The sequence below is a fragment of the Acanthochromis polyacanthus genome, chromosome 3, assembly GCF_021347895.1.
Source record: "Acanthochromis polyacanthus isolate Apoly-LR-REF ecotype Palm Island chromosome 3, KAUST_Apoly_ChrSc, whole genome shotgun sequence".
Classification (NCBI taxonomy): Eukaryota; Metazoa; Chordata; class Actinopteri; family Pomacentridae; genus Acanthochromis; species Acanthochromis polyacanthus.
Window position 1 is genome coordinate 17,093,475 of NC_067115.1, and position 25,033 is coordinate 17,118,507.

Genomic DNA, 25,033 nt, shown 5'->3' on the forward strand with positions numbered 1-25,033 from the left:
AAAGGTGCTTTGGGGCAGTTCCAGAAATTACTCAGCCAGCATCAGGGCAAAAAGGAGAACACTTCAAAGCCCATCTTTTTTTTTCTCACTGCCTGCCATGCCCCACCCAGCCAACCCCCACATCCAGTCCTTGGCCATGCTGAAGAATATGCAGACATCAGATTGACTGAAATCTCATGTCCTTCTCAGGAGGAGGAGCATTTATGCCATTTCCATCATCATCATCATCAGAAATATCATCATCACCACGATGCCATTCGTGGCTCTACCTCAAGGGTAAAATCCTAAAATCCAATGTGGGACAAGAAGAAAATGTCAAACAAGATGACACAGGTTTACACAAGAAAAAAAAGTCAAGAAGTTGTAATTTTTGTTATGCTTGTTTGGTGTGACAGTGTGTAAGAATTCAGTCAGAAATGAGCAAATGACTATGATATCCAAAGAGACCTATTGATAAAAGTAAAAACTAAGCCAGTGCTGTGTAAAGCTGAAATTAAGACAAGTGTCTATAAAATCCAGATAATATTTTCTAATATGATGTTGAAAAAATTAAAGAAATAATAGAAAATGTATAATATTATAGGTACAACAGTCCAATAACTCACAAAAAAGCAAAAAAAAAAGTTTGATTTGATTATACTTTGAAAGGTAGGAACATTTAGGACCTAAAAACTCCGCATTATGCAAGCGTTGAAATCAGATTATGGGTTTAGGTTTTGGATTCTCCTGGCTATCAATGCACACTATTAACTGTGAGATGTAGTAGATGAAGGCACTAACCAGATTCCAACCATGCCCTCCAAATCCAACTGTAATAGATACCACTGTAATAGATAACTCACAGGATGAAAATGTTTTCTGGTAAACCAACATGAAAACTAGTTGTTGTTTAGGACCACTAACATTAGAGTGACTGCCAACATTTGGTTTGTTTCTGATTCACTTTGCTGTCTGGTCTTCTAGTCTTTGATTAGGGCCAAAGGAGGAGTTCCTCATATAAACACAGACAAACTGAAACATTTACAGACTGATCATTGTAGTGTCTTGTTTTCCATGTCTCACTTACTTGAGGGTATTTTCATTAAGCCTCTGATTATGGACAAACAGGACAAAAATACTTTTGCTCTTTTGTCTTTTGACTGACGCATTACTGATGTCTTTATGACACATGGGCGGTTCATACATCTAGACAGCATCCAGGTGGTGTGTTTCTGCCTCTTTTTTTCTCCTATATGGATCTCCCTTATCTTTAATTTCCTGTTTTCAAACCATTTTGCTCTTGAAAGAAAAAAAAGTTGCACATCTTCTGTAAAACGTAAATGTGTGATTAAGGAATTCATAATGTGGTGGATGTTTAATCACTGGTGCACTTGTCAGAGTTTCATTTCTTGAACATAACTTTTGTAACTCAAAATGGTCAGTATGTTTTAATATGGGATGGAGCTACATGATAAAAAAAAAGATACAGAGTGAAGCTTGGAGTTGGAACTTAACACTTAGATAAACTGAAACTAGAAAGACATTCTTGACATGTGGATGCTGTATACCATGAGTGTAAAACAACCAGATATGGACAGATGTGGAGACTTTTCTATTCTTTCCATATCATGACTATCAGAAGATCAGAAAATATATTTAAAGCTGCATTAATTGATTTTTGGCCACACGGAGGCAACAGTACAAGGTCGAACCCAAAACCGATATATTCTTTTTTATTACGACGTTTTTATGATGAACATGTTATCAGATGTTTGGAGTTATGTCACTAGACCACATGGTCAATGCACAGCCAATATTCCCTCTCCTATTATCTCTTTAATTTGGTCTCTATTAACTGTTCAAGTAACTACCATTCTAATTAGCTGCGAAATGTTCCACTAAGCAGTAGCTAAATGTCTATTTGCCATAAAGTGTTTGGCAGGTAAAGGTCAATGCATTTAACAGTGAGGGTTTTGCACAAAAACAGCTACTTGACAATGCTAAAAACAAGTTTGATTAGACCCCAACACTAAAGGTACCAAAACACAAATTGGCAAGCAGCAAAGTTAGGTAATAAGTGTTTGTGGATTTATCATGATGAGCGATCTATAGTCCAAGTAGTAATTTATTATACGACTGGCTGACATCTGATAATTGCCTAACATTGGATGCTGTACTGATAACAAGTGCTGAACACGAGTAGTATCAGCCCCTACCATCACAGAGGTATCAACTTTACTGGGACTAGTGAGTATTTTTATTGATATCTCAATATTTATATATCTTCAACTTACAAGTCTAACCAAAGCAATTTGTGTGCTGTGCAACAGCATCACGTTGTCGGTGCAAAAGCTTTTATTTTCTTCCTTTAAGAAAGTCGAATCAGTCTGACCTCAGGTAGATGTAATGCCCAACTGATCATAACAAGCTTTTCATTCCTGGAAATGTCGTAGCTCTGGTGTGAGCTCATCATTCCCATGACAATGTAATGGCTACCACGCCCACGAGGCACGAGCCAACACCTGGTGTATGCATGCGTCTATCTGTCCATCTGTGTGTGTGTTTTTTGAGCTTCAACAGTCTTTGATCATGAGACTGAGCGTAAAAACAGTAATTACTGATGTAAACGCTAAACGTTCTTCCTCACCCTCCCTATCGGTGAGTAATGCTCCAGAAGAAGAGCTCATTGTCAGTCTTTAGTCAAGTCAGTCACATTGTCAGTCAGTCACACCTTCCAGGGTTAAAAACAGTGTCACCCTCCATCCCATTCTCACGACCTGTTCGTTTTTTTAACATGCAACCTATATCTCCCACTTTTTTCCTTTCTTTCCCTCCCTTATCACTTCTTCCCTCTCTTATCCTGCCCCTTCTCCTCATGCTACCCGTCAGTACCTCCTTCACCTGACAAATATAGAGGTGATATGCTCTTTCCTACCCTCCCTCCTTCTCTGCCTGTCAGTCAGTCCCTCCTTCTCCAGACAAAAGCAAAGAGGTATAATGGTGACTAATCTGTTGAGTAAACACATCTTTTTCTAAATACAACCTGCTTCTTTCACTTCCCCTAAATGTACTTCCCAAACCTCTTTTCTTCTCGCCCACTTTGTTCCTCAACATTTCTTCTGTCTGCTGACCTGTGTCATCCTCTTTTGTCCTCTCTCACCTGTTTGTTGACTCTGATTTTATCTAGGTTTTTTTGTCTTCACTCTCAGGTTTTTTACTTATCTGATCAAGTGTGCTTATATGCTTGTTACAACACTTCAATTCACACCTTTTTCTGTTTATGTGTTGTGTTTTTCTGTCACATTTTTGTGCAATTAATTTAATCTTAAATAGTTTCTAATCCCACACAATTTTGATATTCCTCTTCTTTTCCCTTGCTGCTCTCGCCCATCTGTCTGATTTGTCTGGTTTATCTGTCTTGCATCCCTGCAAATGAAAGGCTGCTCGGTGTAAATACAAGGTCAGACCCATTATGCTCCACTGTCATTACCTCAACCTCAGTTTCCGCTGCCACCACAGCACACAGCCTGTCATTAGTCAGCTACCCTGTTAGCACTGTGTTAGCTGTTATTAATCATTAGCAGTGTTCACCTTCACCTTGTATTGTCAGAGACAACTTGAGTTACGAATGAAGAGACCGGTAAAAAGGCAGACATGACTATGATGTTTCTAAGGGACACAATTTGCCAAAATGTCACATTTTGCAGACAGCTCCCTTAAGTGCAAAAGTGTTTTGATTTTATTCCTGTTTGTCAGTTTGTTTTGAACCCTCTGGACTCCAAAATCCACCCGCAGGTGTGAACGGAATGATATCATGAAAAGCTGGCAAAATAAAAATGAAAAAAAATCAACAGTGCTAAAAACTGTAAAAACATAAAGAATTGTCAGATTTTCAACTTTTTTCAGTTCAATTTCTAAACTGTGAAAAGCCATTCTATCAGGAAACTCAACCAAACCTAAGCTTAAAAGTGGTATAGTTAATGTAATAGTTAATTAGCACATTTTAAACTCTTAGCCTTGTTTTGCAATTGATTCTGTTCAAAATTACTTGAATAACTCACACGTAAAATGTCTAATCATGGAAAATAGAAACTACTGAGGGTTGTTTGAAGGTATAAATGTCTGGAGGTGAGTGATATATTTGACTTTCAGCATTATTTTGGTTTACATTCTTGTAAATTACAATTTAAAAGTAAACTACTGAGTTCAAACTTATTCATGAAATCTGTGTGATTCAAGATGACCATGCGGTGCTATAATGATCAGTCTTTTTGTATGTGCTCTGCAGTGAACCTTCTTATCATTATATCTGCATTATTAAACAATTTTGGTGTAAAGTGAGAACGAGCTGACACCAAAGCTACAACATTAGCCACAACACGGCACAGATAACAAGGCACAGATACACATACAAAGCAGAATGAAGAGAACAAATGACAGAAGGCAGGTGAGAAACAGAACAGGTTAATAGAATACGGGCATCAAATCTGTCATTAATCATAAATGGATTTGTACTGTCACACCAACACACTGAACCAAAACAAAGGGTAAAATTCTTTTCATTGATAATCAGAAGGAACAAATATAAAGAAACAATGATCATTATATTTGTTCATCAGGAATAAATGACTGACAAAAATAAATTTGTTGGGATGAAAACAAACTTCAAACATTTGGAGGAAGCTCAGATTATTTTAACCAAATTTATAGTGCGTCAAGGAAAGAAAGCAAGATTTTCCCACAGTAAATTGTAACATAAGGAGAGATACATTTCAGAGCTCATCCAAACAGAAATGATTTAACGTGGAAAAAGGAACGGGCTGACTTTCTACATTCTACTGAAAGATAGAAACTAATCTAAATTCTTACAGAAAGGAACAGGTGCAAAGCAGAATGGCATGGGACAAAAACAAGAATGCTCAGAGAGATAATGAGGTATTTATGAACTAAGTACCTATGTACATCATCATTATCAAGCCAAACCAGAATGATGGTGACCAGCGTTTTCCAGAAAGTCCACACTGACAAACATCTTATTCTTTGTTCTCGTTAAGCCATGAACAATGTGAAAGAGGAATCTTTAAAAAAATATCTTTTCGTTCATAGACCAAGATCTTAGACTAAGGCTGCACACTCGTGTGTCAAGTCAAGATTTAGTTATTTTAAACATTTCAGGTCTCATTCTGGCTGAACTTGATGCAGTTGTATTACTATGAATCTATGGGGTAACTGGATGATCTGTTATAACTGGAAACTATTAGAGACAAGAAAGAATGAAAGATGAAAAATGGAGGGATGATGGGACAGAGGACAGTTGGGTCTGTGTACCTCCGCCAGGTCAGAAAAGAGGACTTGACTGGCACTTCGCCTCAAACGTCCCAGTAACTCCGTGCCACAAACTCCTGACTGTCTTTTTTAGCACCTGTAGGAGTGGTGAAGCAGGGCCAAGGTCAGTTCACTTCCTACTCAACCACTTCAGAAAGTAAACTTCCAATATTCACTCTATTTGTTGTCATTATACACAAACATATTCAGTAAATTTATGTTTCTGAAGTTAAAGTCAAACATGGTACAAACATATATGGATATCCATGAATTGTGTCACATACAAAAACACACTTAAGTAAAAATACGTCTTTACGTAATTCTGAACTCATTAATTTCCCAGACATGGGAAACTCCATCCATTCTGCTCAGCCAAGGAAGACACAACAAATAACTGACTAAAGGTAATAAGAAGCATTTCCTATAAATGGTGTAACTGTCTGACACAGTCATCAAAACAAAACTTCCTAATTTTAATTTTGATTCAACATTGATATACCTGGACAGGAGGCACAAAGAAAGTTAGCATCAAAAAGGACAATGATCAAGGGAGGAGGGGTCAACTATACACAGAAACTCTTGCTTTCTCCGCAAATGAATTAACTTAAGAATGGAATATAAAGAGAGGAAAATACAATATCTACCCTCTTCTGTGGTACTTTTTAACATAACACCAAGCTGCTGTAAGGTTATTTAAATCAATAAAGCTGTAATTCCATTACTTTTGTTTTGCGCTGAGCCAGCAAAGCAAAAATTTGAACCGAATTTGAATAAAACCAATAATATCTGATAAATATCGAAAATAAAAATATAAATTCTGTAGCAGGATCAAGCAGGTTTATCTCTAACAAATCTGCAGTATTAACCAGCTGGTTCTCTTATCTATTCCACCTTAATAAAAGCTAACCACAGTGCTCAGCTCTTGACCACCCACCTCGTCTTTCTCTCAGGGAGAAAGAGCAGCAGCCATTTTAACATGACCTGCCCCACTCTTAACTTCACAGTGACAATGCGGCTATCCATCACAAGACAGGCAGCACAAGGACTGTGCATGTGTGTGTGTGTGTTTGTGTGTGTGTGCATGTGAGAGGGAGAGAGAGACACAAAGAGAAAGAGAGAGAGAGAAGGAAGCTGATAGTCCAAATAGAGACTAGTAGCTGGAAGCGAACAGTAACTGGACAGCACACGTCCTCTTCATCAAAAACATTATTTGGGTTATTCCCTCTTAATTCGTCAGAGGCCTTACGCCCGATTAGTTCTGACTGGCTTGAAACTTTTTCAAAATCATAAACAATTGATATTTAGATTTAAATGGTGTCTGTCTAATTGCACATTGATATATTGAGTATTTTTGAGATAATATTTTTTAAAAAGCCAGTCGAACCACTTTCAGTTCACACATTAAAATTTGAGGCCCTATTTTAACAACAATATCTTAGGACCTATTAAAGATAAAAGCCTGAACTTCATACCATTGATTTTGAACCTGTAATACTGGAAACGAAGATAAAAGAACTTCTGATTAAGGGTGAGTCGAACATGACACTCCATTTAAATCCCATCAAACAGTTTCCAAATAATCCCGAGAATACATTTACACTAAATCTTGCTACCAAAAGTACATCTGATTATCATTAAATATATGTAAAGGCATAAAAATTTCCCAGTAGGAAAATCCCACTATCCCAACAGATCTATGTATTTATTCATGGTTACACTATGCTGATGTCATCCTAATAACCTAATGTAGAGATAATTCACAAAGAAATGACATTAAACTACATTTCAAATCAAGGTATATGGCTACAAAGCGTGTTATGCATACACAAAAATAAAAAAAATACCCAGTAAGTAAAATACATTCTTAGCTGTATTAGAAAACTATGCTAAAATTACAGACTTTGTTTTACTGATATTAGGCTATCTACCAATATTTTTGTTAATGTGATTAAACCTCTCAGGTATAAAAGTTCAACAAAAATAACTTGCTTTTTCATTTTTTGACCAAATATTTCATATATAAAAAGTATTCAACTCGTTTTGTATTATTGTAACATGCAGAACATATAGTTGGTTGATTTGTGCATTATAATTTTTTGCTAGTGTGTGCTCAAAGATGGGACTTTTCCTGACGTCTTCATTTTTTTATTTTATTTTATTTTTTTACCATATTTTAAACCTTTTCACCCATAATCATAGATCTACTTAACAGATATTGTAAGATTCAGAATTAATGGCATCATGAGAAGTGGTTCAACAACCAATTTTGCAAAAATAAAAAAAAATCTTGGAAAGTATTTGATACATCAATTTACAATTTCACAGACAATGTTAAAAATGTCATGATTTGAGATTAGATTACTACTGGAGTTACTATCTATGACACATCTATGCTCATTATCATTATATCTCAAGGCAAATTGGGAGCCAATCAGAACTTAAAAGTGGAAAATATTTACAGCTTAATGTAAAGTTATTGAGCATTAAAAGTATCTAATTTCACTTGTTCCTATATGTTTGTGCTGATTTTGGTTTATCAGTTATTGTCTGCCTTATATATAATGAACAAATGATCAACAAAGTCTGAATATGTTTTTTTCCAAAGAAAATTCATCAAGAAAGTCATAAGTACGAAAGAGTAATAAGTAAAAAATTCTGTGCAATTGTAGTTGGTATTTCTGCTCAGCAGACAAATGCACCCATTTGCTTTCTTTATCATGGAAATGTGACTGTGCTCAGACAACACAAAGAACTTTGTGTCTGTAACCGAGACCTCCTTCCATAAAAAATCCCCTGTTCTGTCTTTGTATTAACAAACCTCCCCCAAACAGGATCATACTCCCAAACAGCACGTGTTCTAAATCGGTCTAAAATGGACAGAGTCTGATTGTGTTTAGATCTTTAGAGCGTCCCAAGTCGTTCTAAATTACATCACTCTCTTTTGTAAGAGTTCATCTCTCCTGACCTCTTAAATCTATTACTCCTTTTCTACCATTTCACTGTCCATTCATCCCACCCCCCGCCATCATCTCTCGATCAATCAGCTGACCTGACAGATGGACACCCTGTCTCCAGTCTTTCTCTCTCTCTTTCCATGTATCCTTTCAAGGAGCCTACAGAGTACATTTTTACTGTCAACGGAGGATCAGGTGGACTAAGGCAGGGTTAAGGCTTTTTCAAAGAACAGGTCAGGACACAAAAACGGATGACAGGCACATTAAATACTGTCCTTTAAAACAATACCAACTGTATCAGGCCACTTTGTCCTCAAAGTTAACATTTGAAGAGTTCATTTGCAAAAACAGGTAACTCCGTTTTCAGAAAACTCATTTTGTTATTGTTAACTTGAGATAATTATAATAATAACACTAATAATTTATTTTTTCTCTATTTTGTCATGTACTTTCTACTGAGTCAAATCCACTCAACTTCAGTTTGATTGATATTATCTCAAGTAAACAATAAAAAAAATAGTTTTCTGAAAATTTATCAAACAGAGTTATCTGTTTTTGCAAATGAACTCTTCATTTACACCACTAAAGACAACCGGAACTTTCACAATCCAACTGAAAAAAATCCAAACACAATACTAAAACCATCATTTTACAAATAAATAAAGGTATTTTGTTTAATCTTTTTCTTTTAATTTTATTAGATCATGCAATGTATTATTTTGGCAATCTGCTGGTAAAAAAAAAAAATCCTTTCTGTTATAGAAACCTACACTTCATACCTCCCTACTCGGTCACTGCTTTATCTCGACTCTGGCTTTCAACTGTGATTCAAATGAGGCAGTAATATTTGTTTGTGGGCAAACTGTGAATATTTCATTGTTTGGGAAAATAGGTCTAATTTCATTCTTGTCATGAGTTAGATGGGAAGATCATTACCACTCTTGTGTATCAGCATTTAAAATAGGCTAAACGCTTAGTTTAGCTTAGCATAAAAGACATGGAAGTGTTTAAGCCTCCAGAAAGTCATAAGGACTGGTCAAGAAATTTTCTGGTACATAATAGCCAATAAAAACACACCATGGTGTTACTTTGGTATTTGTATAGATTACATGTATGAGGCACAGTCTACTAATTGGAGAAATTTTAAGGTCCTGCAAGACCTTTGGACAGAGTGAAGTTAGTTGTTCTCCAGATTACAGGCTCTTGGGACCTTATATTTAATGGACAGATATTATATCATATCAGTCCTTTCACCAAACTCTCACAAGAAAGTAAGCGAGCATATTTCAAAAAAACTTCGAATTTTTCACATATGCTGTAATGCTGCATCAACAAAGAAATTGTTCAGAAGTACTTCAATAAATTATCAAATGTTTGTATGACTGCTTAACCTGAGTTTACCAGCATGCATGTCTGCTATTCTGATTTGTCTTCCAGCAAAACTGTAAAAAAAAAAATAGTTAGTAGCAATACAGCAAACAGAAACAGCAGATTTCTCTGATCATCTGTTCATCCTTTGATCAGTGTCTTACTTAATCTAAGAAAGAGCAGAAGAGGAGACTATGGCGTTATGGTTTTGGATACATACGCTGTTCATGGGGGCAACCTGATATCCATACAGCTGCATACTCTAACACACAGAGAGAGACATGAGGGAGAGAAAGAAGAGCACAGAGCATGCAGTCAGAGAGGAGGACGAGGAGGAGGAGAGAAGGTAAAAGACATGTTAGTACATGCAAGGAAAGAGGACGTGTCATTTTCAACTCATCTATGATTACATTTTAGAATGCACACTTTGCATTACAACACTGTGCACTGCACTTCTGATTTGTAAGAGGACACATGCGAGGGAAACTGTAATATTTCCTCTCTAAGATTTATCCTATATTGACTGTAAATGGCACTGATAGTATTTTCTTACCAAAAACATAAATCTGTAAGACACCGAGCACTCAGAGCAACAAAATGTCAAACTTTTACCACTTTACTGTAAAATTTAACTGTACTGTTTTAATCGTTGTTAGTATAATGACTTTAAAATGTTGGTGGGTCTTGATAAACATTTAAAAGTCAGCACCAATTTGTTACAAAGCTTGCATAGCTGCAGAACACATTTATAGCAGTAGAGATCAAGATTACAAGAAAAAAATAACATAAACAAACATACAGAGATGAATTACAGAAATAGTGAAATGAACAGTGAATTGCTCCTTTTAACTAACAGACAGTAGTTCATATTCATTATTTTTAAGTAAGTTTGCTAGATTTTAACATCTGTATTTGTATAATAGCAGATCAAATATATTTGCTGCAGTGCAAGTAAATTGAGTTTGAAAGATTTTCTATTTTATTCGTTTTTCTACATCGACTCTAAATAGGCAACAAAAGCAAGAGGCCCTTAGAATTTTGAAACTGTGACCAAGATATGTTATAACCACATTTCACAGTTGAAAAATAAAATCTCTGGTGGGCAAACTATGTAATGGCTTCACTGTTTTTTTAACTACCTTAAATATATCCTATCTATTTCTCTACTGGCATATCTCTGCACCTACAGGATAACACACACGCCACAACCAAGACACCTGTGATAAGCCAATATTGAGCCAATATTAAACGTGCACTTTACCATTCATCAAGCAGTCAGTTATAGACAAAAACATGAAACTGACACAAGCAGTGTTGTAAAGCAAGCTGAGCAGTGTTGTTTCTAATCTTGAATCAAAGAAGTGCTGAGAAAGACACATTTTTTGAGAGTGTATCAAGTACAAGTACACAGTAGGGAGAACTGTCACAGTAAAAACACAGGAGATACTACATAGTCAAAAACTGCTTCTATGAGGCAGCATGCACTTTAAAGTAGCTCCATGAAAGATTTTGATAACTTTCACATCTGCTTAAGTACAGATGACAATTAACTGGGATGATGATGTGTCATTTTCAAAACATCCACAGGTACAGTTTGACACAACACTTCGAAAACTGGCAGGAGGTGTTGTGTCGCTTTACTTTCATGGATGTGATAAAATGGCATTTAATAGGGAAATAACTTTAGTGTAATATTTACTTTTTACTTTTATATTGACTACAATAAAACCATGACGTTTTGAAATGTTGTATCTCAAGTTTACCCCACTGATGATTACAGCAATCCACAGTCATGTATACATTATCTGTGCTTGTTTAACTGCTGACGGTACTAAGGTTAAACAGCAATTTGACTCTGTTAAAGAACGTCCATCCTCTAAACCACATTTACCCTCATCCACTGTTGCCAATTTTCTTACCAACTGCGCTGACTTCTCAGCGTCTCCTTTCCTTCCTTTCTTCTCATTTTTCTTCCGGAAGATCTCCTGCAGCTATAATGAGAGAAAGGACGAGGATCTCATTGGCAATTCAAAGCCAGACCTGGAGCGCTGTAAGAAGCTTAAACGCTCACATGTACAAACATTCACCGAGTTCACAAGGTCATTCATTCTTTCATGCAGGTCTGTGATGTGATTCAAATGCTTGTATTCTGGCAACATGATTAAGAGTGTTGGTTTTCTAATTTAACTGTGGAGCTGATTTATGTTCGCAGATATTAAACGGCAAATCGATGCTGAATCCAGTGTAGCAGAAAACTGCAGGTGCACTACACTCAGTATCAGGTGAGTGGTCGTTGTTTAGTATTTTGTTTTCAGTGCACTGATCCAGAAGCGGATTAACTCTTTTATATAGTGTACACTTAATTAGATTTTTAGTTCGAATTAAAAAAGGAAATTGTTACCTGAAGTACTAAATCAAAACAGAAATCAATTTAAAAACATCTTCAGGGGCATTTTAAGAGCTGTAATCATAGCAGTGACTGACTTTATTTTAGTTAAACATTCCCTTTATCTGACTACTTATGTCATTTGTTGGGGAAGCAAGAAAATTGGCATCCATTGCCAAGCTCCTAATGTGACAATTTTTTTTCCCATCCCACACCTGCCTGCTCCCACAGGATTTTAAACCATTACTACTCCCTCCTGCTGATGTTGCCATCCCACTCCCACCAGCCTCCACAGAGATTCTGATTCCTTCCTGCCTGTAGCAGTGTTTCAGCTGAAAATCTGTCGCTCGCATCCCGCAGGGAAGGTAACACATGTGTATCCCTAAAGAAATGCTAGTTTGACTGCTCAGCGCTATAATAAGCCACCTTAAGAATATGTGCACTCAAAATTAGCTTTTTCAAATGCTGTAAACTTGAAAAAAAAAAAAAACGCATCTTCAGATTAAGGCAGTGGAAATAAAAGGCTGGTATAAATAATATCAACAGTACATATATCAGATACATGAATATCAAACATAAGAGCTGCAAAGTATTGGAGGTTGTAGATCAAATTTGGACACAACAAAGCAGTTTCAACATTACTAATATTTACAAGGTTACAGCCTTTAATAGCAGCCCAATTTCAAAATATGAAATATCAAACTGTGCTGCCCCTTAGATGCTCACAGACTTTTATTTTTTAACCAAAAAAACTCATAATAACGCAATTTTCAAAAGGAATAATAAGGGATGTTCCTGCACACTGACTGTTAGTATATGTAATGCTCCGTACAACACTCCTTTGTTGTGATCTGAGGAAAAAGTGATGTTAATACGAACATGTGAATTCAGATGGATTTTCTCTCGGTATCAGTGACTCACCACCAAGAACTCCCTCTTGTCCACCATCTGGTTGCCGTCTGCATCAAACATATTGAAAGCAATCTTAAAGCCAGCGTGAGGCTCTGGTGAACAGAGAGGAGAACACATAGGGTGAGCGTGTGCATGTGTTTGGTAAAGGCAATTTTAAATCCATAAATAGCAACCAATGAAGTGTCACATAGGATAGATTGGAGAGAGAAAGGGGGAGAGAATAAGTCTGTGTGGATTGTGTGCTACAGTTCACATTTTGACTCTTCTATAGCGCATATCTTTTCTCAGTTATCAAACACAACTTTCCATCTTTGTTTTTAACATCAGTAATTCTACATGCCTGGTCTTGCATAGCTGTACGATATTTTATGGTTGTACCAGTAAAGAAATTTATGAGTAAAGATAAAGCTTGTAATAATTTTTTTAAAATCTACATACAGCAATGAATTGCAGAAATACTGAAACAATCAATGAACTGCTCTTCTTAACGAATAGATGGTAATCCATATCCGTTAACCTAAGTAAGTCTTCTAGATTTTAACATCTTTATTTTAACAATAGCAGAACAAATATATTTGCTACAGATTGATTTTGCCATTCCTTAACCATGAGAAAGCCAAAGCAAGACAGCATACAAGTAAACTTAGTATTATTTAAACTAATTACAGTTTTTGAAAGTGGTCATACATTAGACCAAATTGGGTCATTATTTTTCTCTGAGTTGCCCTTTGAATTTTAAACAACTGTTAATTAAATTGAATAAGCCCTTGCCAGTTGTCTGATTAATGATATCCTGGTAAATGGCTGCATTCATATTTGATGTCGACATGTACTTAACAACATTTGATCCAAAACCTTTTCTTTTTCTAAATGGCAAATTTGAAAATATTCAGGGCAGTGAATTGCTGGCTCGTAACACGCCTCTCATGCTTGCTTACATATAAGTTTACCCCAAGAGAATGAGGAAAACCACCAGAATTGACACAAAACTGAACCTTGATTAGCTGTAGCTAATATTGGTCTCCTAAAATAAGAATAGAACACAACTGGATATAAAACAAAAAATAAAGATGTGGTAAATTTAAAGGAGGATGTGTAACGACTGCATTGACTCACTTGTCAGGATGCAGAGCAGGAACAAGTACTCTGTGTATGAGATGATGCCTAGTAATGAGATCAAGACAGACAGAGTTAAAGAAAAGGTCACATTCAACAGACACACACATATATACACACACAATGTTTACAGATGTTCAAAGACTGTGGGCCTCTTGAGTCTCACACACAGACACACACACACTAACACACATAATCCTTCCTTTCATGAAGATAGCATCTTAAAATGTGTCTTCTCGAGGCTGAGCTGCCAACAGCCATTTGGCCACACACCGCTTCCTTTTCTACACCCAAAGTGTCCAAAGTGAAGACACCAGCTGAGTGTGTGCGTGTGTGTCCGTGTGTATGTGTCTGTGTTTGGATAAGCAAGTGAAAAATGTTTTAGGAGGTGATCCTTTCTTGCCTCTGGCACATTTAGGAATCTTTGTAGCCCCATCTAAGCTCACTGCCTCTTTTTTCGCTTTCTGTCTGATCGCTCAGATATTTCAGGGTGACTTGCTTGAGTGTTACGGGAGACCGCTTTCCCATTTGTGTGTATGTACGCATGAGTGTGTGTGAAGGCGAACATGACACCAGTTAGAGCCAGTGTGAGCCTTGTGTTTTGCTGATGCTTGGCTGCTTTGTGTAGAGGAGCTGGTTTGGAACTGAATTCTATTTTCCCCATGTAGCCTGAGCTCTGCAAAGACCAGAATATACACACTGAATAGACTAAGGTTTCGACAATGCAGTCTGCATGTTTACACTGCCTTACTTTCAGTGATATACTAATGAATTACAAGGTGGGATTAATATTGATCTGCAGGTAGTAATCATCACAAAAGCAACATCTACCTAAAAAAATAACAGTGTTGATTTATAATTCGTGATTTTTTACATTCTTTTCTAATTTAAAGCTATTTTAAAGCATTATATTATTCATATGTGTATTTTTTTGCATTTTACTATTTTTTTTTTTTGCATTATCAAATATATCCTTATTTACATCAGATGTCCTACACAAAAGTTTACATTTTAAACAAGAAGTCTTTTAGAAATGGAGCAATGCATTATGACCAGGAGTCACTAAAAGTCTCACTGTTAACTCTCTGAATCCCAAGCAGTTTTTTGTTTTTTTTGTCTCATCTTTACTCATTTCTACATTTGTCAGTGCAATATAAAGCAATGCACCTCCATGGAAACATCACAACCACGGCTAGAAGTTAAGAGAAAAGGTAAAAATATTGTTTCGTTCAGGACAGTAAAGTTAGAATGTTATACAAACAAAAAGAAATAAGTTGGATTTCTGTGGTGTATAATTTACAAAAATGACAAAGCCTGGAGGCCACAACTGTTACCAAAACTGCGTGGAAAACGGTGACTCTACATACAGTTTATGTTTTACTATATACGCTAAAATTTGGTCTCCATACTTGTCTCCCTCGGTAGCGTGTAAACACAGCCTGCAGTTCAGCCCAATTTGACCAAAAAGTCCCACAATTTTTGTCACGACTGTTGATCACAACTGAATTATTAATGGATTCAAATTTTTTAAATTCAGTGATTTTGATAAAAAATATCCCAATTTTAAGAAGGCAATTTTATGAAACCAAAAGTCCTATAAGAGATCTAAATGGTGGGTTTGTCGAAACCCATGCAGGTCTGCTGGGGAAAATTTTCGCACTTAATCATAAGTACATATAAAAAACATTACTATGTCATTACAAGAATTGTAACAAAATCATTACACAGGAAAAATGTCATTTGTCAATCTGCATAAGCACCTATAGCATAGTTGCATTTAAAAACAGCAACACTGTGATATTGTATGGTCTTGGTAACACTTAGATATTGGACTTTTCTGTTAATCAATAACAAATTTATCAAAAGTTACAGGATAAAACATGAGCTACACTCACACAGTTGACATATCTATGAGGGGCCGTACAAGACTTAATTCATTCTCGTCCTCTCACACACATATATTTTCTCTCATACTCACATACATTCTCCTGTGACACACATACATTCTCCTTTCACACACATATATTTTCACTCTCTCACACGCATACATTCTCCTCTCACACACATACATTCTCCTCTCACACACATATATTTTCCTTGCACACACATACATTCTTCTTTCACATACATATATTTTAATATTCACGCACACACACATTCTGCTTTCACATACATACATTTTCACTCATGCACACACATACATTCTCCTCTCACATGCATATATTGTCACACTTGCACGTACATACATTCTCCTTTCACATTCATGCATTCTCCGAAATAAATAGACATATATGTATATGTACAAAGAAAATATATGCATGAAAGAGAAGAATGTATGTATGTAAGAGGAGAATGTAGGTGTGTGAGAGGAGAATGTATGTATGTGCGAGAGCAGCCCGGTCTCACGGGGATTCGTGAAACTGTCACGTCAGTTTTTGTTTCGGTTTCGTGCGCACCAACACGATGTCGTCATGTTTTTCGTGCCGCTCACCACGAGCGAAACCCGCTGTGGTAATGACATCTGAAAGTGGTTTATACCGGTGGATTCATGACGATCTAAGCTGTCCATCGGCGTTTGCGGCCGCCGCTGCGGCCGCCGGACATTCTTTAAATTCCTATGCAAATTCGGCGGATTCATGACGATTTAAGCTGTCCATCGGCGTTTGCGGCCGCCATTGCGGCCGCCAGACATCCGGCCACGGCAGCGGCCGCAACAGCGGCCGCAAACGCCGATGGACAGCTTAAATCGTCATGAATCCGCCGAATTTGCATAGGAATTTAAAGAATGTCCGGCGGCCGCAGCGGCGGCCGCAAACGCCGATGGACAGCTTAGATCGTCATGAATCCACCGGTATAAACCACTTTCAGATGTCCGGCGGCCGCAGCTTAGATCGTCATGAATCCGCCGAATTTGCATAGGAATTTAAAGAATGTTAGGCGGCCGCAGTGGCGGCCGCAGCGGCGGCCGCAAACGCCGATGGACAGCTTAGATCGTCATGAATCCGCCGGTATAAACCACTTTCAGATGTGATTACCACAGTGGGTTTCGCTCGTGGTGAGCGGCACGAAAAACATGACGACATCGTGTTGGTGCGCACGAAACCGAAACAAAAACTGACGTGACAGTTTCACGAATCCCCGTGAGACCGTGTTGGCGAGAGAGAATAGTGGAAAAGGAAGTAAGTATAGTGGAAAAGCCTGCTGCTCAAGCGATGACGATAATATGTGACCGTTTCTGGGGATGACAAAACGTAGTGTCGACAGATACGGACCCGTACCTGTTGCCTGTGGCCTACGGATACGGCACTTTACCTTATCATAAATATTAATGAGACGGACATGAATATTAATGAGTCGGCTGATGAACGCGCTTTGTGATTGGCTGGTAATCCGACGACATAAATATTAATGAGCCGGCTTGGTAATACGGTCCGTACCTGTAGCATCAACCATGACAAAATGTTTCTTAAAACCCCAATGGCTTGCAGAAGCGCTCGGGACTCTTCTCCACCTGCCATGGTAACCGTTACCTGAACATCACCGCCCACTTGAGCTTTTCAGCCAATCACAGCGCAAAAAACGATGGACTTCCTTTTCCACTATACTTACTTCCTTTTCCACTATTCTCTCTCGCACATACATACATTCTCCTCTCACACACCTACATTCTCCTCTTACATACATACATTCTTCTCTTTCATGCATATATTTTCTTTGTACATATACATATATGTCTATTTATTTCGGAGAATGCATGAATGTGAAAGGAGAATGTATGTACGTGCAAGTGTGACAATATATGCATGTGAGAGGAGAATGTATGTGTGTGCATGAGTGAAAATGTATGTATGTGAAAGCAGAATGTGTGTGTGCGTGAATATTAAAATACATGTATGTGAAAGAAGAATGTATGTGTGTGAAAGGAGAATGTATGTGTGTGAGAGGAGAATGTATGCGTGTGAGAGAGTGAAAATATATGTGTGTGAAAGGAGAATGTATGTATGTGAAAGGAGAATGTATGTGTGTCACAGGAGAATGTATGTGAGTATGAGAGAAAATATATGTGTGTGAGAGGACGAGAATGAATTAAGTCTTGTACGGCCCCTCATACATATCTGACAGCTGACAACATGGATTTACATTAACTCTGAGCTGGAAATGTCTGTCATGTAAATGTCTAGCCAGGAATGACGCACTAATAATCACCTCAACATAAACTCATCACTGTGCAGAATCCATTCAGTGTTTCAAAAGCAAGTTAATAAAATTATTGTGCAAAGTTACTGTGTAAATCACTGACAAGACAACGAGTACTGGCAAATTGTACAACCCAGCACACAAACAGAGAACAGTGTTCAGACAACGCGATGCATTCCATTGTCTGACACATAGCTCTGTCTTTCTCAGAAATCCGAAGCCTTTCCAAAGATTTGAACTGTCCTTGCTCATCATGGCATGAAGAAGATTGAATGTCCAGACACTGCGCACATGTGTGCGCACACAGAAACATACACACACAGACTCACACATGCACGCGCGCGTACACACACGCACACATATGCACACATATGCACACACACTGAACTGGCACAAAGGGTGGCATTGCAAGAAAGCTAAATTACATACATGTCATGTGAATGCACAAACAAATGGATTAGAGGTAATTAAAACAAATGAGAAAACATAGTGGTAAAAAACGTGAGCGTCTGTGTGTGTGTGTGTGTGTGGTCAGGTGCTGGCTATACTTGTGGGGACCAAATGTCCCCACAACTGTAGGAAAACCGAAAACAATGTCACTTGTGGGGACCTCATTTTGGTCCCCACAAGTTTATACAGTGTTTTCTTGGCCATGTTGTTGTTACTGAAAAAAGTAAAAGTGCAAAAACGTTTCTTTAGGGTTAGGCATTGTTTTGGTCTGGGTTAAGGTTAGGGTAAGGGTTAGGGGTTAGATATGAATGGGAGTCAATGGTATGTCCCCACAATGATAGAAAAACACAGTATGTGTGTGTGTGTGTGTGTGTGTGTGTGTGTGTAGGTGTGTGTGCGCGTGTGTGTGGTCTTGGCAATGTTCCAACAGCAACATCAATAGGCATGCACGGTATAGTTCAAGTGAAATAAGTATAAATAAAGTGCCATGTCTTCCTCTTATTGGGACAGGTTTAAAAACTTTCTCTCTTTCCACTTTTCCCTTTTTCATTTCTCTCTCTAGTCTTCATGTTTGACTTTTATATTCAGTCCTATGAACTCCATTAATTTCTTAAATTTCTCTACTTTTCTTTACCCTCCCTCACTCATTATGTCTTTTTCTTATTCTCCTCATTTTTTGTTGTACTGGTGAATAAAAAAACGGAGAAAGCCATCCTACTGGATACTGGTCCCTACAGACTAAATCAAGCATACACATAAGTTACAAGCTGACGAACATACTTCTGTCATTAGGGTAGAGGAAGAGAGGGGATGCATCACGCACAGTGAGTTATATTTAGCATCTCCCAGTGTGTGTGTACGCGTGTGTATGCGTAATTATCACTATAGGGAATCAGTCTCAGACTGTGTGATTCCTCTGTTACATACTCCTAAAGCAAATGCTTAATTAGGATGAGCTCCTCTTTCTGTCGTTGCTGTATAATTTGTGCTGTTCCCAAATGTGGAGAGGAGAGGAGAGGAGAGGAGAGGAGAGGAGAGGAGAGGAGAGGAGAGGAGAGGAGAGGAGAGGAGAGGAGAGGAGAGGAGAGGAGAGGAGAGGAGAGGAGAGGAGAGGAGAGGAGGTTTATTATTTGTCAGCAGGTTGCTTGGCTGTAAGTAGGAACAGCATGGCACCAACCTCGGATTAGAGACACCTACAGTGACACAAAAACTCACAAATACTATTTTATCATACATTAAAAGGTAAGCTCTGGTAAACGCAAGCACAGAACTGAAAAACTGCAAATATCTTTTAAAATTTCTAAAACTTTAATAAAATTAAATATTATACATGCATATATCCTCATTATAATGAACAATGGAATTCTTTACAGACAGATGACAAATTAAAGGGAAAACGAACATAAAATGTCTTAGTAAGGTGATGGACCATTACATGCTGTCTGAACAGTCTCTGGAGCTTTATTACCGGAGGTATCAACATCATCATTCCAAAAGATATTGCCTAGTTTGGTATTTTTACGACAATGATGGTGGCGGAGAGCAATGTCTATCAGGTTGGTTCAAAATCTCCCATAGATGGTCAACTGGGTTGAGATCTGGTTACTGCAATGGCCACAGCATATGATTCACATCACTTTCATACTCATCAAGCCATTCAGTGACCTCTCTGTGCTGTGTGGACAAGAAGTCATCGTGGCAGAGACTACTCCCATCAGGATAGAACAGCTTTATCACATAAGGTAAAGAGTTCTGGCTTTCCTTTAATTAATTGTGTGTGTGTGTGTGTGTGTGTGTGTGTGTGTGTGTGTGTGTGTGTGTGTGTGTGTGTGTGTGTGTGTGTGTGTGTGTGTGTGTGTGTGTGTGTGTGGGCGTGCGTGCGTGCGTGCGTGCGTGCGTGCGTGCGTGTACGTGCGCCTTCTGACCTCGTTCTCTCAGGTTGCGGAACAGTTTGGAGGATCCCCTCCATACTGGGGGAGTGTCAGTCAGGATTTTCTCTAGCTCCTGACACAAAAGTACAAAAGCACACAATCAACATGATAATGCACAAAAATGTTCAAAAAGTAAAGTGGTCAAGACACTTCCTTGAGCCTCCATGCATCACACCTGGACTGACTCGTGCAGACTAATCTAACAGCAATTTGGATGTACATAAGAGGGCGACAAACTCAGGATAGATGTTTTCTGCTTGATATATTATTTTAAAATCAGTCAACATGTTAAATATGGTAACAGCATTTTTATCACGCTCATTCAGGATTGGTCCGCTAATACAATAAAGACGACAGGCCTGGCACAGCATCCAGTGTGAATGGAAATTATCCCATTACTTGCTTGTTCTGTATAGTTATAATGACCTGGAACATATGCACATTGCATAATGTTCACGTTTTCATGGAGAAACTTCTCAAGAATACTAGAAAAGCAAGATTTAATCTTTGCAATGTTTACAAAACCTGCAACAGATGTAACATGCAACAGATGTCTGACTGCAACAAGCAGGAGCAGCAGAAAGAAGGATTTAGTGTGTCTCCCACCTGTTTGGTCAGGGACCTCCAGGGCCTCTTGTCTGCCAGGCAACGAGACAAAAGAGGAGAGAAGAAGGAGGGAAAGAGGAGAAGAGAGTTTGGGTGGGCTCAATCAGTATCATCTGTATGATCTAGAAATGGGTCTTAATGTGCCGGGTACAGTCACAACACACACACGCACGCACACACAGACACGCTCACTGTATATACACTGTCATCATCACAGGCCCATTTGTACCGTCTAAAGTGCCCTGTGCTTGTCTTTGTAGTATGTGGAATGTCCCCGTAAAAGCACATACTACTTTTGTTCTGTTTAATACAACAAAGTTCATCTAATTCAACTTCAAAGGGGGCATTAGAGGATGTCGGCTGCCAAAAGGGTATGTACGGCCGTATCATATGTCAGTGAGCCAAGGTTAGATGTAAACACACACATACAGGTGCACAGTTTGCACGCAATTCAATCATATTCCCACTGAAGAAAAAATAGTTTTATTTTTTTTTGTTTATGACAACCTTAATTTGAGATGGCATTTCAAAACTAGAGGCCAAACAGGAAAAATTTAAGCTGATTGTCCAGTTTAGATACTTACTGGGTAAGAGAAAGTGTACATGAGAACAAATGGAATGCGTGTGTCTGTGTGTGTATGTCTGACTAACATTAACCTCAGACTAAACAATAGCTGTAAAACCATCTGCTTTGAGGCTGGCTGGCCAGGACTAATCTGTTACGACTGGCAGCAGGCTGACAGAAACTGCAAAGATGTGTTTAAACCCAGAATTTGAAGGTGTTTAAAGACATGGCAAAAAAAAAAATCATACACCAGGCAATGCTGTCCTTGCTAGGAAATCAAATGTAGATAAGAGGTGAAGACAAATAAACTTAAAGCACATCAAGTTCAGTTGGTTAGCAAACTAATTTCTAATCCAAATGTAGAAACCATGTGCATAAGCACATAGAAGCAAATGTATTCCAATCTATGGCGTATAATTCAGTTAAAAGCTACATATCAATGAAGTTGAAAATGACACAAATGCCTACATACTTACATATATTTGAAAACAGCATTGAGATATTGACTAACAGACTATTTTTCAAATCAAAGTAAAACCAAATACATCCTATACACAATATAAAAGCCCCAACAATAATACACTCTGGGCAGGTGGGATTCATATATGGATACAAAGCCTATTCATTTTATCCCTTTTGTTTTCAAGCGGAAGGCACAGAGTTTTGGACTCAAATGCAAAAGCTAATTTCTGTGACTGATACGTACTTCTTGGTTCACTCATGGTAACAGACTCGATGAAATTCTGCGGGGTCATGTACAGCTGTCCTTCATACTCCACAGAGCTGAACATGCGGAAGCGATGCTCATGGGAAGACATGTACACGTCTCCATCCTCAAAATCAAATGGACGTGCCTGCAGACAAAAATCGAAAAATTGAAATAAAATATACTGTTACTTAGAGCTCAGTGCTAATGGCTGGTAGAACAGGCCATTAGTCTGGCTGAGAGCAAAAGTCAAACCAAATTTCTTGCCTCCTGATTATTACAATTACAAATTTTACACTGCTGATATTGGGAGGATCACATTTAGTAATGTCAGACCTGTCACCTGAGCTATATGTCACAAAACTATTTTGACTATTTGACCATCAAATTTAACATTTGAAGCAGAAAACCTACAACACACATGCAATGATAGGTATGTAATTTACCAGGGAGCTCATAGGTTTAATGCATCTTCTACAGATGTGATAGCTATTTGTGCACACAGAGCTCTACATCTTTCACACAGGCAGCAGAATATAAACAATGTGTGACTCCTCACTGCTTTTGAACCTCTATAATGAGGAGATCAATCTATTCTTGGCATCAACTCTCTCCATTTAGCTCTCTGAGATTATAAATAGAGTCGGCACCTCTGGCGCAGTGCAATAACAGGAGAGTGGGGGCATACACGAACACATACACACACACACAAATACTTTGTCACTACTTTCTACTTGATTAGCATCTCTCTCTCTCTCTCTCTCTCTCTGTAAGGAGCCAGGGCTTCAACTTGATTAGCTGCAGTGTAGATGAGCTGCTGGCCCAAAAGGCTGTGCTGCATGAAGTTGTGCAATTAGCAGAGAGGTTTCCAAATTTAAAACTGCTTGGCTGCAGGCCCCAGCACACAGAGGTTCCTGCTCAGCTCAGCTAACATGCTAATGAGAATACAGATTCATTCATAAAGCTTTGATGCCTCCTTCACCGAGGGGGCTTTTGAAGGCATGAATAGGAGATGAGTGCCTGGCTTCATGGGAATGCACTGTAATCAAGTGTAAGAGCTCAGACACCCGTGGCTTTGACTCTCGCTAATGAATGAAGTTTGTAAAGTTCTCCAAAGGCAGCTAGGGTCACATGCCATTCTGTACGACATGATGTAAAAAGCAACACAGGCTTCTTTCAAAAAATAATGAAAGCCAGTGATTAGAATGTACATTCAGTGTGGCTCACTGTGTTCTTGTGTATCTGCCTTTTCTGGTTTTCTTGACTGCACAGCAGATGCTCCAGGTGTTTTCCCCTTAGGCAGCCTAGTATTTTCCCTTCACAGCTGCAGCTCTCCTGGGTTTTCTCAGATAAACTGTCTTTAAAGTCTCCTGTGTTCCTTCCTGACATCAAGTTTAAGTATCTTAGTTCAGTTAAATTACAGTACCATCCAGCCAGATAATGTCCAAGCATACATAAACCAGTTCTTAAATCTGAGGTGTCAGAAATTGCTGACACTGTTTGTCGGCACGCTTTCTTGATCCTGCACTTCCAGCAAGGAAGCAGCAGTTTTCTCTGTTGCTTTAACTGACCTCTTATAGGGGAAACCCAGTTAGTAGATGATGGGGAGTAATACTGCATATATATAAAAATGTGGTATGACCTTTAGTGACTACAGACAGAACTATACAAAAAATCTGCCTGGAATAATGTCACTTGAGACATAATTAGCTCAGTCTCATCGTGTCCACCTCATGCTTCTGGGCCCCTTTGAAGTCTGTTCCTCATAGCCAGATGCTCTTACAAGCAACTAACCCAAATACAGATCCCTGGAGTCTGAGCTGACCCACTGTTTTTTCATGGTTATATGGTGTTCTTGTTACCTAAATGTTGTTTTTAAGAATGCTTCTTGGCAGCTCTAAACTGACTATTCCTTCTTCATCACAGTGTGCAAACAGACCACCCTGCCCTGCTGAGAAGATATAAATTTCCATTTGCCACCTGCATATATTTCACTGGTTTTAAATCGGTTTATAACTCTCGAATGAGCAACTAGGCTCAGTTCACTTCAGCATAGCTACAAAGAAAAAATCAGTATACAGTATACCTGATACTAGGGATGGGAATTTCAACTAATTTCCCAACCGACTAGTCGCTAATTTTATTGGCGACTAGTCGGTTCGGAAAACTTGCAATTTAACCCTTTAAGCGCCAAAGTCGCAATACTGCAACAAGCAACATTGCTGAACATAACAAGCCATAGCTTCAAATATACGGCCTCGTGTGCCTCATGTACTGTACACCAGGAGATGGCGGACATCTGGAACTTCAATCTGAGCATCAGTTGTGGGCATGTTTTCATTCAAAGTTTTGGAGTTTACAGAGTTTGAAAAACGAGGAGACGAGAATCACCGTCGGAGCGTATCAGAGCGCAAGACGGCACATTTTAGAGCAAGAAAACTCACCATACCGAGAGGTCTGGTCAACACTGACAAAGTACTTTGTCAAGTAATGGCTTACTCATATTCTGAAGAGGAATATTCACCCTCTGATGAAGAT

At 38.3% G+C, this 25,033-nt stretch overlaps 1 protein-coding gene across 2 annotated transcripts in view; it reads right to left on the bottom strand.

Moving 5' to 3' along the window:
• micu3a (mitochondrial calcium uptake family, member 3a) overlaps positions 1 to 25,033 on the bottom strand; it is a 37,994-nt gene that overhangs the window by 7,729 nt on the left and 5,232 nt on the right. For both annotated transcript variants that reach the window (XM_051945280.1, XM_051945281.1), the window contains exons 2-8: positions 22,496 to 22,643; positions 21,225 to 21,256; positions 20,613 to 20,691; positions 14,041 to 14,088; positions 12,934 to 13,016; positions 11,546 to 11,617; positions 9,847 to 9,888 (exon numbers count right to left, since the gene is read on the bottom strand). In XM_051945280.1, the coding sequence (XP_051801240.1) occupies positions 9,847 to 9,888; positions 11,546 to 11,617; positions 12,934 to 13,016; positions 14,041 to 14,088; positions 20,613 to 20,691; positions 21,225 to 21,256; positions 22,496 to 22,643 (504 nt within the window). The remainder of the gene's footprint in view (positions 1 to 9,846; positions 9,889 to 11,545; positions 11,618 to 12,933; positions 13,017 to 14,040; positions 14,089 to 20,612; positions 20,692 to 21,224; positions 21,257 to 22,495; positions 22,644 to 25,033) is intronic.